Raw genomic sequence first — 18,656 nt, 5'->3', positions numbered from 1 at the left:
GAAGAGAAACGACAATTTTGGGAGGACCTAGACGAGGTGGTGCAGGGTGTCCACCACTCAGAGAAGTTATATATTGGAGGGGATCTAAATGGGCACGTTGGGGCGAGCCGAGATGGCTATGAGAGTGTCCATGGAGGCTTTGGGTATGGGCAGAGGGACGCCGGTGGTGAAGCTATTATGGATTTTGCCCAATCATATGATTTAATTTTGGCTAATACTTGGTTTAAGAAGAGGGATTCACACTTGATAACTTTTCGGAATGGAGCAAATGCAACTCAAATAGACTTCCTGCTCACAAGGAGCATAGATAGACAAAGTTGCATAAACTGTAAGGTTATCCCAGGGGAGAGTGTGGTCACCCAACACCGGCTATTGGTAATGACTATTCGTCTGAAAGAGAAGGCGAAGAAAAAAGTTAGACAAGAAGAACCAAGGATAAGATGGTGGACCCTAAGGGATGCAAAAGCTAAGGTTTTTACAGAAAAGGTAATTGAAGAAGCGGATTGGGATGGAGAGGTGGATCCGGACATGACCTGGTTACGAATGAAGAACTGTTTCCTAAGAGTGGCCAAAGAGGTCTTAGGGGAAGTAAGGGGAAGAACTTCGGTACAGAGAGATACTTCGTGGTGGAATGAAGAGGTGAAAGCAGTAATTAAGCAAAAAAGGGAATGCTATCAAGCCTTAGGAAAATGTAGGAGTGATGAAACCTTTGCAGCGTATAAGGAGGCTAAGAGTAAGGCAAAGGCAGCTGTTCGCCAAGCAAAAGAAAAGGCATATCAGGAGGTTTATGAAAAGCTTGATTCCAAGGAGGGAGAAAGGATCATTTATAAGATGGCAAAGAGAAGACAAGAGGCAAGGAAGGATATTGGCATGGTGAAGTGTGTCAAAGATAAGAACCAAATGGTCCTAGTGCAAGAGGAGGGCATCAAGGACAGGTGGAAGGGGTACTTCGATGAATTATTTAATGGAAGTAATGGAGTTGTGATAGGAGATACCTCTATGAGTGATGAAGAAATCAACATGGAGTATGTGCGAAGGATTAGGAGAGTAGAGGTGGAGATTGCACTGAGGAAGATGAAACCTAAGAAGGCGGTTGGCCCTGATGGGGTACCGATAGAGGTGTGGAGGTGTTTGGGTAAGATTGGTATTGATTGGTTAACAAACCTTTTCAACAAGATATGGACGGCTACAAGGATCCCACAAGATTGGAGGAAGAGCACCTTGGTCCCGGTTTATAAAAACAAAGGAGACGCTCAAGATTGTTCTAACTATCGAGGAATTAAGCTTATGAGCCATACTATGAAGTTGTGGGAAAGGGTGATTGAACAAAGGTTGAGGGCATGCACAAGCATTTCAGATAACCAATTTGGTTTTATGCCTGGGAGATCTACTATGGAGGCAATCCATTTGATAAGACAAATGATGGAGTTTTATAGGGTAAAGAAGAAAGATCTTCATATGGTCTTTATTGATTTAGAGAAGGCATATGACAAGGTGCCAAGAGAGATACTTTGGTGGGCAATGTTGAAGAAAGGTATCCCACGAAGGTATGTAGACCTAGTTAAGGATATGTATCGGGATGTGTCAACAAATGTGAGGACATGCGGAGGGTTGACAAAAGATTTCCCTATTACAATCGGATTGCATCAAGGGTCTGCATTAAGCCCTTTTCTTTTTGCAACGGTTCTAGACGAATTAACTAGACCAATTCAAGATGAGGTTCCATGGTGTATGCTGTTCGCAGATGATATCGTTTTGGTGGATGAGACTAAGGATGGGGTTAATGTCAAGTTGGAGCAATGGAGGCAAAGGTTGGAATCTAGAGGGTTTAAGCTAAGTCGGAGTAAGACTGAATATTTGGTATGTCGTTTTGGCACTCAGAGGGGGACAAGCAATGAAGTGGTGAGTTTGGATGGAAAGGATTTGACCATGAGTGAATGTTTTAAGTACCTAGGGTCGATCATCCAGAAGAATGGTGACATTGATCAAGACGTGACCCACAGGATTAAGTCAGGGTGGCTTAAATGGAGAGCGGCCACGGGAGTGCTATGCGACCGCAGCATTCCCTTAAAGTTGAAGGGAAAATTCTACAGGACTGCCATAAGACCAGTGTTGCTCTATGGTACAGAATGTTGGGCTTCTAAGAAAGAGCATATTAAAAAGATGGAGGTTACGGAAATGCGCATGTTAAGGTGGATGTGTGGAAACACTTTAAGAGATAGAATCAGAAATGAGGTTATTCGCAAGAAAGTAGGTGTGGCGGGCATTGTAGATAAATTAAGGGAAAATCGTCTGCGTTGGTTTGGACATGTAAGACGGAGACCCGAGGGTGCACCGGTGCGAAGAGTGGAAGAGTGGGACCATGGAGGGATTAAACGAGGAAGAGGGAGACCAAAGATGACTTGGTTGGAAGGAGTGAGGAAGGATATGAAGTGCATGGATTTACGTGAGGATGAAGTTTTGGATCGTAAGGGATGGAGGAGAAAGATTTATGTTGATGACTACACGGAATAATCAAATTTGGTTCATGTTAGCCGACCCCACTTTTGGGATTAAGGCTTTGATTGATTGATTGATTGATTGATTGATTATGGAAACTGTTCTCCCTCCTTTCTTCTAGAGTTTCTTCCAGTATACTAAAGTATATAAAGCAATAAAACAAACATTAAAATCAAATAGCGTGTTCCAAAGTTCATGATAGGCTGATAGCAAAAAGGTCAGGTTTGATTCTCAAACTTTGCATATCTTGATATTATTGCATGGTTTGTCTTGTCATATGTGTACACTGTGGTCTTTTACTTGTACTTTTTCGAGTTATACATTTTTATCAGTATATTTTCTTTTGGCATTATTCGCATTTTTTATGTGTCTATTTTTCTTTTTTAAGATGTCTCAAAATTAAGTGTCTAGTATATATTTTTATATAGAAACTCTTTGTGTGTACTCTCGCCTTTGGCAACTAGTAATATGGAACTGCGAGTGTGTGACTTAGTTGACCATGATACCAAGTCTAGGCGTACTGTGGAGGTAATTCAAGATAATTTCGACGCGCAGATGAAGCGTTAGTTTTACCAATTTCTTTTTCTTACCCTGTCATAAGAGATGTCATGTATTGTGGCCGTCAAAAATAGGGGAGTACACGGTGGTGTTCGGGGTGTTGGTTAAGCAAGCAAGGTCCTACCACCGTACAATGTCATCCATATAATGAAGTCTGGAGAATAATATGGGTTCTTAAAGGTCCCTCAAAACTAGCCCACTTCCTTTGGAGGGTGATGATATTGTAACATGGCAGGATCTTGCTTGCTTTACTCGCTATTGTATTTGTGTTTATTTGAGTTATACGAAACTACTTTTATTACTAATCTGGTCTTTATGTAGAGTTAATGTTATTTTATAGAAATCTATAAATTTACGACAATTACAAGCTTATTGAATGAACCGAAACATTGAAGTCTGATCATATTGTATGATCAAATACTAGTATTAAGATTGTGCTAGAGAAATTAAGTTTAGTGATAAAGGGCTCAATTTGGTGTATAAAAGTTGCAATTCCTTAAAGAATATGGACCAAAGTAGAGGCTCAAGGAAGGAAAAGAAGCCCAATAGAAAAGAGCTTGTAATGTAGTCCGTACGACCGTACGTACTGTAGTCTGTAGTCCGTAGGTTTTTGAGGCGATTAGTAATTGACTAGTTGTTGTTTGATTTAGATTATAATCATAGCTCTTTAAATACTTTAAGCTAATAAGCTAGGCTTTGTTGAGTGATGCTACACATATAATGCTACCTCATACAATACCATTGTATGTATGCCACGTCAAAAGGGAGGAAAAAAATAAGAGGGAAAAAATAGGAAAAAAACAAGATTAGAAAAGTGGATCCCAATATGCAAACCAATTAAATATTGCCAACAATGGTTGTATATGGGCCACCACATACAACCATTGTATGTGTAGCCTTTTCCGGCTTTGTCACTACTTTTAGTTACTTTCTTTTCATGAGTGATGCAATTTTAAGTTACTTTTAATTTTGTTCTTTGACGTTGCCTTTTAGTTTCTTGCTATTTGTCTTTCGTTATTATTAGCTTGATTATAATGTTTTCCTTCATTATTGTTTTCTTTAACTTCATACTATTGTTTTCATAGGCGGATGCAGCTAACACTAAGAGCATCAGTAGTAGGCAGGAAACTCCTTTTACCTTGCTAAAAGGATCCTTTTTCGGGTTAATCTAAAAGGATCCTTTTATTAAGAGGAATGTACCCAATTCTCTTGGTGGAGAGAAATACAAATCTCGGCCTTTGTACAAGAATATGGCATTATTGTCAATAATAAAATGAAGAAAAATAGAAAATAGGTATAAAAGTTGAAGAAAGCAAACGGTAATATTTTTGGAGGGCCTGGATGGGATCCAACGGCCAGAAACTTGACAAGTGTCAAGATTTCGTTTGACAACTAACTTTAAGCTCATAAATATTTATAATGGTAATATTTTCCAAATGGTCATAGATTTTTTAAAAATAATATCACCAAGGGTCATTAAAAAAAAAACAAAAAAAAATCATCAAACAGTTAAAAAAAAAAAAAATCCTCTATAAAATAGTATAATATTCACTTATTTTCATAGACTTTCATTTTTAGCATTTTGTTCTCATCAGGGGCTAAAAATCTATGGGAGTCAAGAAACGATAAAGTTACCCAAAAAAAAACGCTCAAAGTGGGGAATCGAACTAGAGACCTCTCTCTCACCAAGTTACCATGAAAAACTCCAACAAACCAACTAGGCTATCACTAACATCATGATGTGCAAGACAAATATTACCTATTTATTAGGTTTTTTAGAGGGGCCAGACTATATATTACATATATCACCAGTTGGGCCATCGGGGGCCGGGCCTCCACTAGCCCCCTGGCTCCACCTCTGGTTCTCATTAGTCTCTTATTTTCCTTAATCAATATTTTTTACATACTCAATTAATAATTAAATATATTAATAAGAGATGGAATATATATTGGGGTATATATAAAAGTAGGAGAGAGAATGAAAAAGTATACTTATTGATGTTGAAAAATTAATGAAAGAGGATGAGGAAAAGGATTAAGATAGTGGAAAGTAATCTGGAGATAAGAGTGTGTAATGTGTCAAATGGAGGAAATGAGAGAAAAAATGGAAAACAAGGAAAGGTAAGGGTATAATCCTTACAAGATTACAAGTGTGCATATTCGTCACGTAAAAAAAAAGGATAAAATAAGAAAGTTGAACATCACGTGAAGTTTGGGCAAAGCTAAAAAGTACGAGTATAATTTAAAAACAAATTAAATAACAAAATACAGTACAAATTAAATAACAAAATACAATACAAAGCATTTTCATTGAATACCAATATACGGAGTACCTAAATTCAATTGAAAATAATTTATCATTTCGATTGAATATCGCAATTATAATTTTTGCACATTGTGTTTTGAAATCCTGGATATGCCTCTGTTTGTTTTATTATGTTATATTTACTTGTTTTTTTTTTTTTTTTTTTAGATTTAAATATGTGCAAGTAGTTTAATTCTTAAATTTTGGGATCTAAGGGCCTGTTCTCATTGACTGAAATGAGCTGAACTGAACTTATTAGAGCTGAAGTGAACTGAACTTATTAGAGCTAAACTGAATTGAACTGAAATGAATATTTTATAAGAGAAGGAAATTAGGAGCTGGACTGAACTGAACTGAACTGAACTTATTAGAGCTGAACTGAACTGAAAATAATCGTATGAGAACAGGCCCGAAGATTAATGTGAAGGAATAATTTTTTATTGTTTATTGTTGATATTGCGTATTAATTTCCTATTGATTGTTTTAGTTCTATGCAATTAGATTAGGCCCAATTTAATTGTATTAATATGAAAATATTGATGTTATTAATCGAGGGATGTAATTTTAATATTAGGGCTAGTTTCAAATTTTCAATAGTAATATCTATACTACTCCTTCCATCCCATAATACTTGACACAGTTCTCATTTTCGACCGTCCCATAATACTTGGCATGTTAATAAATATGGAATAGGACTACTAATAAAAAAAACTATTTTCTCACATTTTCTCTTTCCTCATCTACCTCATTCCCACCCCACTTGTTGTTTTCTTGTAATATAAAAATAAAAAAGAATTTTTTATACAATAAACAAATGTTTTAAATAGGCCCACATGTAGTTTTCTTAAACTACTTGTCCACCCCAACGTCCCAAGTATTATGGGACGGAGGGAGTAATATTTAATAACAGGAACTTTTGCAGACATATAGGCTGCCATGTGTCCTACTCTTATTGGTACACTTTTATTTTTTTTTTCCTTTAATTTTTTATTCCTTCATTTATTGTATGTCACTTTATTAAAAGAGTCGCCTTTAATTTGTTATTATCTTCTTCAACTAATGAAAATGAAGTTAGTTTCTTTTAAAAATAATTGTTCACTTGCTTCTCTTGGTTGGTTCTATCTACTTCTTATATATTGTAGGAGATAGTTAAGTCTTATTAAGCATCTTTTCATATATCTTTTTTACGTGGAAAAATGAAAAATTGAAAATATGAATCAACATCGTTATTTTTACTACTTGAACTATATACTCCCTCCGTTTCAAGTTACTCACAACAAATGAGGGAATTGCGGACTCATAGGCAAAAGATCATAAGCTTGTTTATTGAAAAATTAGGGATACAATTAAGTACTAATCCAACCCAAAACCAAAACCTAGCACCACCACCAACAACTAGCACCAACAGTCCACCACCAACACCTAGCACCACCACCAACACCTACCACCACTAGTCCACCACCAACACCTACCACCACCACCATTACCTACCACCACCAGTCCACCACCGAGCACCACGAAACCACCCAACACCACCATTTAACACCATGAAACCACCCACCACCACGAAACCAACAAACACCGACCCACTACAACCCACCACCCTAAACCGACCCACGAATCTGCCACCACCCACGAATCCAGCAAACATCGAACCCACTACAACCTACCCACCACCACCCATTACAACCGACGAACCCTAAACCCAGAATCCATAATTTGCCACCACGAATCTACAACCCATCATCTTCAAGAATCCACAACCCATCACGACCCACGAATCCGCCACCACCAACGAATCCATAACTCAACACCACCCACAAATCCAAATTTCGAACCCCAAAACCCACGAACTCAGATTTCGAACACCAAAACCCACAACCCAGATTTCGAACCCCAAACCCACAACCCAGATTCGAACCCAAAATCTACAAGCGAGGGGACAACCGACAGCGGCGTGACTTCCGGCGAGGTGTTGCAGTCGAATTGAGGGTAGATCGGTGAAGAAAGAGAGAGAAATTTTGGGTATGGTGGTGGTGGTGGTAATTGTAGTGGTGGTGGTTGGCAATTGAAAGTGATGATGAATTTAATTGGGAGGGGAATGATTTTGGTGGAAATGATTAAGTTAATCAATGTAGAGTTTAAGTTAATGAGATAAAATTAGTAGTTTAATTAAGGTGTTTAAAAACAAAAGTAAGGGTAATTTTGTAAAATCACACTAAAAAACTTACTATAAAAGGAAAAAAAAAACTTGTTGCAGCTAATGTGAAACGGCCATTTTTTATAATTGTTGCGAGTAACTTGAAACGGAGGGAGTATAATTTTTGTATTTATAGACATTTTAGTTTAATTCCAACTAAAGAGCAATCTCAATGTATTCCCTCCGTCCCTAAATTACATTTTTACTTCTCTTTATTATGTGAGGAATAAATGCTAGAAGTAAGAATGTAATTTAGGAACGAGGAGTACAAAATAAACATTTTAGCAAAAATAAATGTGAGAACCTGTGAAATTTAAATTATATGATTAATAAATGTGAGAGTCTGTGAAATTTAAATTATATGATTAATAGATGTGAGAGCTGTTAATCTGATTAATTAATAAACGCGTTAATCTAATTACTTCGTATGTTATAAAAGTATAAAATTAATGGTTAATAAAAAATAAAAAAAAAATAAAAAAAGTAATGGTCAATCTTGGATTACTCTACTACTTGACCAAAAATGAGATATTGAATTTGAGGGCCATAATCTCCTCAGTTTACTCAGGTGGTGGCTGAAGAGAGAAGATAGAAAATGGCGCCCGCCATAACTGTATCTTCTTCTGCAACTGACGCTCAAACTCCATTTCTACCCTTGCAAGAAGATACCGTCGATGGCGCTGTCGACTACAAAGGCTGCCCCGCAATTCGATCCAAACATGGTCGTTGGAGATCCGCTTCTTTCATCATTGGTTTGTCAATCAACAAACCCATTTCCAATTTCATCAAAATCAATTATTTATCAACTTCTTCGAAGTGAATTTTACGTAAATTTTCTGGGTTTTTTTGTTAATTTTGTAGGGGTGGAGGTTGCAGAGAGAATTGCTTATTATGGTATCACATCGAATTTGATTAGCTATTTAACTGGACCGTTAGGCCAGTCAACAGCTACTGCAGCAGCAAATGTCAATGCTTGGAGTGGATTTGGGTCGCTTTTCCCTGTAATTGGTGCGATTATTGCCGATTCTTTTCTGGGTCGATATCGCACCATTGTTGTGATTTCTAAATAATTGCTAGCTATGCAAACCATTGTGGAGCTACAACCTCTTGTAGTTAGGTCAAACTACATAGCTTTATTCACTCCACCTAACACACATATATTAATTTGTTTAATACTTCCTCCGTTTTTCTTTTATTGCACCATGAAGACTTTTACACTATTCACTTAATCTTCTTTGAGCATCTTTTGTGATTTATCCATTAGAAAAAATATAGTCATGTGGAATCTAATTAGATTCGTCTCGAAATCTACTTTTCAAATATCAATTTTTTATAATTTTTACAAAAGTATAATTAAAGATATTAATAGTCAAAGTAGTGCATTGGCAAGCATGAAACCCCTTATGGTGCAATAAAAAAAAACGGAGGAAGTATTTATTTATTTATTTTATTATTTTTATTATAATTAATTTATTACAAAATGATACAGCTTACCATTATAGAAGTTGTACCTTAAATTTTGTAGTTTAGGGATTAATGATGTGACAACTCAAAGCTAACTGTACATGTAGCTAGCCATTGTGGATGCGCTTATACCTCTTGAATCCATTGCATGTTGCCTTCTTTTGAGCAATTGGTTACTTGATGATACCTTGTGTTGGGACCTCGTGAAGAGGGGCGAATATTCAGTTTGGTCTGGGTATAGAGCCATATTTGGTGATAATTGGGCGGATGATGCTTCTCCATCGAACTTTGCTGCGAGTTTTTGGAACAAGGTATGGCATGCTCAAACTCTCCCTAGAGTGAAATTATTTTTTTGGAGAGCGTGTAAAGGGATTTTTCCATCCATGATGGGCTATAGTAAGAGGTTGCTCGGAAGGGTGAGTACTTGGTCGTTGTGTTGAGTGTGGCGGAGGAGACTAAACTCCACAGCTTGAGGGATTGCATAATAGCTCGGTTGTTGTGGGATGAGAGTGGTGTAAGGGATGAAGTGTAGGGTAGTTATGGAAGCTTTGATGACTTAGCTTCAGCTTTCTTTGAGAGACTTCCTAGGAGCGAGCATGCCTTGTTGATGACGGTGAGCTAGGCTATTTGGACCGCAAGAAACAAGAGGATTTTTAATGATGAACATTGCAATCCGAAACACTAGCTCTATGGAGTATATGGTCAAGCAGTTGCGCGATGTCAAGGGGAAGGAAGAAATACTTGCGAGTATTGGGCGGGGTGTTAAACAACGTTGGAAGCCACCAAGGGAGGGATGGGTAAAACTCAATGTGGATGGGGACACTTGCGAGGGGTTGGGGTCCTGTGCTGGGGCTGTTGTCCGAGACAGTAGGTGGAAGCCTTTATTTGCTGTTGTGAGGATGACAGAGGATCGTTGGATGCCGAATGTAGCTGAGGCTAAGGCTGTTTTCTTGGGGATAAAAGCTGCAGTGGAAGCGGGGTTCACAAGAGTGGTGGTGGAGATCGATTGTCTTGGTGTTGTTAACGCAATTTCGTCACAAGAGCGTGGGAGGAGCAATTTTCATTTAGTATTGGATGATACTTATCATGTTAGTAGTTTCCTTGGTAATGTGTCTTGGAATTTCATTTGTAGAGCTAGCTCATTGCTGAGGAGCATTTTTCATTAAAAAAACACCTATAACCAAATAAAAAATTAGAGTAATTTATATAAAAAAAAAATTCAGTAAATATTCTAGTGCTGCTCGGGTTAAAGAGTAGTGATGATAATAATAAGGAAAAATTGACAAAAATAATCCCAACTTTGGATTATTTTTAAATAATTCGAACTTTGAGGGGTATTCGCTTTAATTGGTCCCAACTAATAACCTAACTTGTTATTACAGGTAAAGAGACACGTTTCACTACATAATTGATTGGAAAAAAAAAAGTTAAAAATGGAAAAAAATGAAAAAAAAAAAAAAAAAAAAAAACTGAAAAACTGCCAATAACCCTCACAGGCTCACGACCACCCTCCCCACTCCCCATGCCTGGCGGCAGCCCTTTAACTCTTCGGCATCCCCTACCCCAAACCACCATAATCCTTTCCTCACCACAACCCAGCCATCAAAATCGCCCCTACACCCGAAAACCACCCCTTCCTTTTCCCCAACCCGAAAAAGTCGTTATCAGCCGTCGGAGAAGTCGCCATAGGAACAACGGCAAGATGGGTAGTTGTATCATGTTGTTCTCCTTGCGTTTTTATGGAGTGTTTAATCTTGGCCGTTTATAAATTACAGGCATCGATCTACCGTCTGATTTGGCAGAAGAAACGGTTTGGGGAGAAGGGTGGTTTTCGTATTTTCGGGGGTTGGAAAAGGAATCATGGGTGAATTCCAGGGAATGGGAGCAGATTAGGTGGCTGGGTCGTGGTGACCTATTCCCTCACGTTGGCGCCGGTTTTGGGGGAAAGGGCGCCGGAAAAGATCGTCGGGAAAAGGTGGTGCCGGCAGTTGGGGAGGGGTCTAGGTTAGGCCGGTGGGAGGAGGGACGCCGGAGTGCTGGACTTGGGTGGTGGTGGACTGGTGGGTTTGTAGTAGGATGGGTTTGGGTGTTCTTTTTTTTTTTTTTTAATTTTCAGCCATTCACGTGGTGACATGTGTCACTTAAACTCAAAAAAAATAAATTATTTACCTCTTTAACAGGTTACCGGTCACTTGGGGCCATTTTTGAGCGAGTACACCCCAAAGTTCGAATTATTTAAAAATAATTCAAAATTAAGATTATTTTGAACGAACTGGCGAAAGTTGGAATTATTTTTGTCATTTTTTCCTAATAATAATGCTATTTTAACCTAGTATGTCTATCCGGACCTATAATCGTCATTCCACACTAAAGAAGCGTGGGGATTTTTGTCATTCTCTGGTACTGGGCCAGTCAGTCATTAGACTTGTTACGTCCTATAGGTAACTAGAAGTTACAGGCTACAGCCAGTCGTAGTTTTTTAAATCACTATCGTTAGTTTAGAGTTAGGCAAAGGAGGAGAAAATCTGAGAAGGCGAGAACTCTTATCCTACTTTCTGATCATACCAATAATTCTAGTCGAACAATCTTCCATATCTGCCACTACTCTTTAATTTCTCTCTCAAAATTGACTTTCCTTAGCTTCTTGAAGCTAAGCAACGATGATGATGAATCTTGATCTTCCTACAATTCTTGGAAATATTGGTATGAAAAATTAATCTTCTCTATATATTTTTATAAGCATTATTTATATAGTCGAACTACAATTCTTTCTAGTAGTTACATTCAATTACTTTTAATGCATGAGAATCATCAAAATAGTAATAGTTTTTATGATAATATTATAGGAATGGTAATCGACCTAATCGTAGTTCATATTGAATAAATTATTATAAGACTTATTAATCTTGTTTTTTTTTTAAATATACGATATTATTTAAAATCAAGAACTTGAAACTAAAAAGAAATTTGATTTTTACTAATTTGATTTTGATTTTATTACTTTAATATATATATATATATATATATATATATATATATATATATATATATATATATATATATATATATATATATATTTTACGTAATTTGTTAATTTATGAATAATTTTAATATAATTTTTTTATGATATTTGAATTTACTTATATAAAATGTTAGATAAGCCACCGTTTTATAGCTAAAAAGTTATCTAACAAATAAATATCAAATTGAATTTGCATGAAAAACATTTAAATTTTAGATGTAACTACTGTAAGAGGTTGAAATGTTATTTTGAACGTTTAGTTCATACCTTTTTAACGTCGTCATAATAATAATTTTCCAAATCTGTTATTTGAGAAGAAGTTGGTATATGATGATAGCTTGACGGGTAAAAGATTAGCAAAAGTTTTTATAGTTCCGGTAAATAACAATATATTTGTGGCAGTAGAGAATTCAAGTTTCTCGACCAAAAAGTTGATTATTGATGGCATTTTCATTCAAGAGTAGGCAGATATACTAAGCTATACTTTGATGTTCTTTTTTTTCATGCAGTTAAAAGATATTATTTATCGTTTTATGATGAAGCTATCTCTGTTTGGTACACAACCTTTTTTTGCTCCAGCCCGTCTTGTATATGGCCACTTATGAAAAAAACAAAGCAAACTATAACACTGACCAAGTAACCCCTGTAATACTAGCTGAGTAACCCCTATAACACTAATCGAGTAACCATATAACACTAACGAAATAACCCCTTTAACACTGACCAATTCAAGTAACCTCTATTACACTAACGAAGCAACCCTTGCCACACGGTGTGGCTAGCCACATATATGACTTTGTGTTTTTGCTCTGTTTTATGTATGCTACAAATTTAAAATTATTATTTGTTGAATTTAACATTATTTATAATTACGACCTATTTAGATTACCTAAACATGCATATCCAAAATGTTAAATGTTTGAATGGATCATATCATTAAAAAAACAGCATTTACAAATGAAATGAATTTGTTTGGACAACTCGATGGACATTATGTCAAATACTGCTCTATATGAGTAATAATTAAAATTTAATATGAAAAAAGATTAGAGAACAAAAAAACAAAAGCATCAATGAATGAGCTACCTATTAGAAAAAACAGCCCCGACAAATTTGTACTTATTGTTATTGTTGGAGTAAGTTGTTTCACCGGTGGAAGACCATCTAAATTGGTCCCAAATAGCTTAGTATAGATTTTCCATAGCACAATAGTCTTTACTTTGGACTCTCTGTTCCATCTCATATATCACTAAACCACATTGCGACGACCATCTACAATTGTAACACGATATCAAAATTCATGTGGATGATGGTAACACTATCTTCCAACCAAGATCATGTAAATGATTTCCGTATTCACGTATGCAATGCACTAGCAAAATATCATTCTCATTAATCTTACTTCTATCATTCTGTCGTACTATTTTGTTCATGATACTCACATGACCTACTGCATTCCATAACAAATCTAAATAAAGTACACCCAAAATTAGAGGTGATCATTGGGCGGGCTGGAGCGTGCCAAAGCCTAAAAAATAAGCCCACTAATCGAGTCGGGATTTTTGTGCCCAAACCCGCCCAAAATGGTTGGGTCGTGGGGGCTTTTCGGGCCAGGCCTAAATTATCAACTAAACATGCATAAAAACGCATTCCCAAACTCGCCCAAAAAATTTTCAATTTTCGGGTCGGGCTCGACCCAATTTCGGGTCGAAAATTCTGCCCAAAACCCGCCCAAAATCGGGTCGGGCCAACGGGCCAGGCTACCTTTGATCACCTCTACGGCCAAAATTTAGAGTGCAACTAATGTAAACATAAGACACATGATAGGTTTATCCTCTTGCTATAACACCCCCAACACTTGTTCCATCTTCACGTCTTCGTCGTCTACCAAGCATATTCAGCATCATCAGTCAAACTTGTCTTCCACATTAGCAATACGAACCTCAACCATTTTAAATATTATTTTATTTTACAGAATCAAATTAGTATTTTCAGGAATATTATTCCTTCAATTTTGGTAAGGTAAAATCTATCAAGACGATATGCATATTTAAAATACTCTTCAAGGCTTCAACCATGTTAGTTGAGTAATATTAGGGACGACGTTCAAGGAAAGTGTAGCAAACAGGAATGGTCCTTCTTATTGGGTTAAAACAACCCAAAAATATCGAAAAAAAATAACTTCAAGGTGGAGCTAATCCTATTTTTATTAGGGAAAAAGTCAACCGTATTATCGTTACAAGTTTAGAGGCGGCACACACAATGCGCGCATGATTATCTTTTTAATTTGCTCCACTTAACTTGTCAAACCTTTCAATTTTTCTTATAAACTTGTCTATGTATATATACTAGATGAAGCCCGTGCCATGCACGGTTTGTTTGAATTTTTTAAAATATATTTTTTTATATATAAATGTGCTAAAATTTGTTATACATTTAGTTAAAATTCCTAATATCAAAAGATAGTATTTTATATTTAATTAATTTAAAACGGGAATCTCATTCGCCAATTTTGCTTACGTGTCATTTAAATTATTTAATTTTAAAAGAAATTAATAATCTCGTATTTAATTGGCTACTACTAAAATTTATTATCCTACATGGCGCGCTGAAAAAACTAAATCCTACGTGGCTCTCAAAAACTCGGGAAAAAACTCCCCTATATATATAAGAACCCTAGTTATATAGGAACGAATCTCAGCCATAGGATTAGGTTGAGATAAACGGTCAAGATTGATGGAAATAAGAAAAAAAAAAATTGTTGAACAAACAACCTTAATATATAAACCCAAATTTTCTCTCTCCTCAAACCAAAAACTACCAACATTTTCTCTCTCCTCAAACTCCTAAATACGTCTCCTCAAATTCTCCAAAAACCTTTATTTTTGGAGCATTTTGGAAGAATTTTCAGCAAATTTGTTCGAATTAAGGTGTGTTTGTTCAAATTTGTTTTTTTTTTTTTTTTGAAAACTTGATCGAATTTGTTTAATCTGATTTTCATTTAGTTCTAATTTTTAGCGAATTTGTCTAAGCTAATTTTCATTTTGTTCGCATTTTTAGCAAATTTGTCTAATCTGATTTTTGATTTCCACTCTGCAACTTCCACTGACATTTCAGCTATTTTAGGTTTATTTTCCAGCAAGTTTAATGTAAAAATTGTAAGCTGTTATTTTTTTTTTTTTTTTCAGTTTTTCATTGATTTTTTATGACTTAAGGTTCGAATTTTCAGCGATTTGATACTGCAATTTTGTTTGATTTTTTTTTTTCAAATTTTCAGAGATTTTTGTTATGAAATTGCAACGATTGAATTGCATTTAGTATGTTTCAGCGATAATACTTGAATTTTTTCAAGAGTTTTCAGTGATTATGCATCAATTACTTGAATTTGTCATTTAATTTGTCAGATTAAATTCATTTTTCGAACTTTTTGATTAGTTAGAATTACTTCATTGTTCAAATCTCATCTATTAATTGTTTTCTAATTTTAGATATATTATGCTTATGCTCTTAATTTAGATGTATTATGTTCTAAAGATTTAATTTATTTATGCTTATGTTCTAAATGTAGGTGTATTGTGTTTATATTTATGTTCTAAATTTGTCATAGAGGTAAAACATTTAGCATAATGATCGAGGGTGGAAATGTATTGTTCCACATGTAAGATGTAATAGATAGTTGTTGTTTAACATTGGTGTTGGGCCTGTTTGGGTTGCCTAGTTTGTAAGGTTGTGTGTGTTGCATGATGAAGTGAGTTTAAGTTTTCATTTATTGCACTTTCGCTTCCTGTTGTTTATGTTGATTCAAGTCCGCGAAGTATGGCCTACTCTTATTTAACCATTTTCTAAAAATTTTGGTTCTTTTTGATAGCTATTTGTTTCTCATTATTTTGTTCTAATATTAGCTGCTAGCTCTTATAGGTCTTTGATTAGTTAGTTTATGAGGAATTCTTCTTGTTGTGACATTCCTTACATTTTTAAAGCTGGTTGCTACTATAATGTCTTGGACTTGAAGCTTATAGCATCGCTTTTGCAAACATTCTTGAATAAGAAGCTAAATGAGTATATTTTGGAGGAAAGTATTACAACAACTTATTTTAAACAAAGGTTGTGATTGTGTCAATAACAATTTATTAAATGTACTAGCAATAAGAAAAATAAGGTTTAGAACATAGGAAAAAAAAAAATTAAACATAAGCTTAGAACATAGGGAAAAAAATTAGAACATAAACAGATTAAAACTAGAACGTAAGTGTAGAATATACTAAAAACTTTAGAACATAGGAAAAAAAAAATTGATTTACAACATAGAAAAGTAATTTAGAACATAGATATAAAAAATTTAGAATATTGGGAAAAAAATAAGAGCATAGAAAATAAGTTTAGAACATAAGAAAGTAATTTAGAACATAGGCAAAAAAATTTAGAACATAAGTCAAAATTTAGAACATAGATAGAAAAAATTTAGAACACATGGAAAAAAATTTAGAACATAGATAGAAAAAATTAAGAACATTGAAAATAAATTTAGATTATCGAGAAAAATTTTGAACATAGGAAATATATTTATAACATAGACAATAATATGTAGAACATAGGAAAATAATTTAGAACATAGTAAAAAATTTAGAACACATGCAAAAGAAAATTTAAAACATAGGAAAAAATTTAAAATATAGGCATAAGAAAATTTAGAACATAGGTAAATTTAGAACATAGCTAAATAATTAAAACATAAAAAAAAATTTGAAGGCACGTTTTTAGAACATAAGAAAAAAATTTAAAGCACATGTTTAGAACATAGAGAAAAATATAATTTAGAACATAAGAAGAAATGTAGAGCACATGTTTAGAACATAGGAAGAAATTTAGAACATAGGAAAAAAAAAATTTAGAACATAGACAAAAGAATTTAGAACATAGGTAAAAAGAATATTTAGAACATAGGAAAAAAAAAAAAAAAGGACAAGGGAAGAAAAAATTTAGAACATAGGAAAATAAAACTTTAGAACATAATAAGTAGACTAAATTTAGAACATAGGAAAATAAAACATCTAAGTAGACTAAATTTAGAACATAGGAAAATAAAACTTTAGAACATAAGTAAACTAAATTTAGAACATAGGAAAATAAAACTTTAGAACATAAGTAGACTAAATTTAGAACATAGGAGTAAGCAAAAAAAATTTAGAACACAGAAAAAAAAATATTTTGTTTATGTTCTAAAGTACGTAGTATGATTATGCGGATCTTTTTTATATTCTCAGTCATGGTTTAGAACAAATTCAGTATATTTCAGAACATATGCTAAACCTATTAGCTCAATTGGCAGAGCACTATGAAAATGCATAGAAGATGTAGGTTCGATTCCTACATAGGTTAACTCTATAAATAATTTCAAAAAGAAAATTAAATAAGCAATAAGTTATATTTTGTACAAGAATAAATTGGTTGAAATGATGAACGACTATGGAAACTTTGTTACAACTTAACTCACATACAACCTCTTGTCTTGACACTATAAAAATGAACCTACGTGGGATTCGAACCCATATCTTTTGTGCATTTGCACAATACTCTACCCGCTGAGCTAGTAGGCTAATGTATATAAAGCATTCAAACCAAAAAAATTACTAAAAAGATAGACATTAAGTTTGCTTATACTGTCATTAGTAGTCCTTTAGTGCATATTTTGGGATGGCAAGGACTATCCCATGTTAAGACTAGTACTAACCAAGCAAGGTTTGAAAAAAATATGACTAACAATAAAGGGTAGTGCTTAAATCAGAAAGTATACTCATGATCGATATGCATACTATGTGAGGTTGTTTGAGAAGAGTATACCTGTACTGCTCACATGATATGCATAGTGATGATATAGTATGCCCAAGTATGCAAGTAATCAAAGTCACATTTTTTCAAACTTGCAGCTAATTCAAACAAATCATCTTATGAAATGAAAACATTCATTTAGTTAATGCAAAAAGCACTATATATTGTTCAAACTTGCAACCAATTTAAGAACTCAACTTTAGAATCAATACTTACATAGTCCTTGCTAGAAAATGCTTAAATCTTTACAACATAAAGATCAAACTTTTGAACAGAGGGAAAATTTATAACATATAGAATAAACTTTGGAACATAGAGAGAAAACTTTAGAACATAAAGAAAAACTTAAGAACATAAAAGGATAAACTCTAGAATATAAAAGCTAAACTCTAGAATATATATAGTGAACTCTAGAAAATAAAGAGTAAATTTTAGAATATAAAAGATTAACTTTAGATCATAAAAGGATAATATAAATTTTCGAACATGGTGAATTTGATCCTATGATGGTATATAAGTAGTTGTCCTTGTCCTTAGTCTTAAGATCTAAGCCATCATTTGGCAAAGTATGCAAAGTTGAATATTTACTAATCTTTCGTTACATGCCTCATCATATGACTAAGCATGTCAACTTTTGCAAGTGAACTTTAACAATCCTTTAGCAAGAAAATTATGTATCTTATAAATGCTACACAAATTTTTCTAGTGCAGATGTCCTATAAAACCACTATACCACCCTATGGAAACCAATCATTTTACCTCGAATCCTAAAAAGTCAA

The 18,656-nt window shown here is 34.5% G+C and overlaps 2 protein-coding genes across 2 annotated transcripts in view; both read left to right on the top strand.

Moving 5' to 3' along the window:
* Positions 1-18,656, top strand: part of LOC145585853 (uncharacterized) — an 88,487-nt gene that overhangs the window by 16,703 nt on the left and 53,128 nt on the right. The window lies entirely within an intron of this gene.
* Positions 8,144-8,723, top strand: LOC145586915 (protein NRT1/ PTR FAMILY 5.14-like). The gene is made up of 2 exons (XM_081643878.1): positions 8,144-8,314; positions 8,424-8,723. Exons 1-2 carry the CDS (start codon positions 8,158-8,160, stop codon positions 8,630-8,632), a joined length of 366 nt encoding a protein of 121 aa, XP_081500004.1. The 5' UTR covers positions 8,144-8,157; the 3' UTR covers positions 8,633-8,723.

Source organism: Chenopodium album, chromosome 16, assembly GCF_948465745.1.
Source record: "Chenopodium album chromosome 16, dcCheAlbu1.1, whole genome shotgun sequence".
Taxonomy (NCBI): Eukaryota; Viridiplantae; Streptophyta; class Magnoliopsida; order Caryophyllales; family Amaranthaceae; genus Chenopodium; species Chenopodium album.
The sequence above is the reverse complement of the archived record's forward strand: the minus strand, read 5'-3'. Positions and strand labels throughout refer to the sequence as shown.

What these genes read in the sequence shown, in the direction of transcription:
- LOC145586915 (XM_081643878.1), top strand. Translation starts at nt 8,158, where the DNA reads ATGGCGCCCGCCATAACTGTATCTTCTTCTGCAACTGACGCTCAAACT. An exon ending in ATCCGCTTCTTTCATCATTG is followed by an intron (nt 8,315 to 8,423) that starts GTTTGTCAATCA and finishes TTAATTTTGTAG; the next exon opens with GGGTGGAGGTTGCAGAGAGA.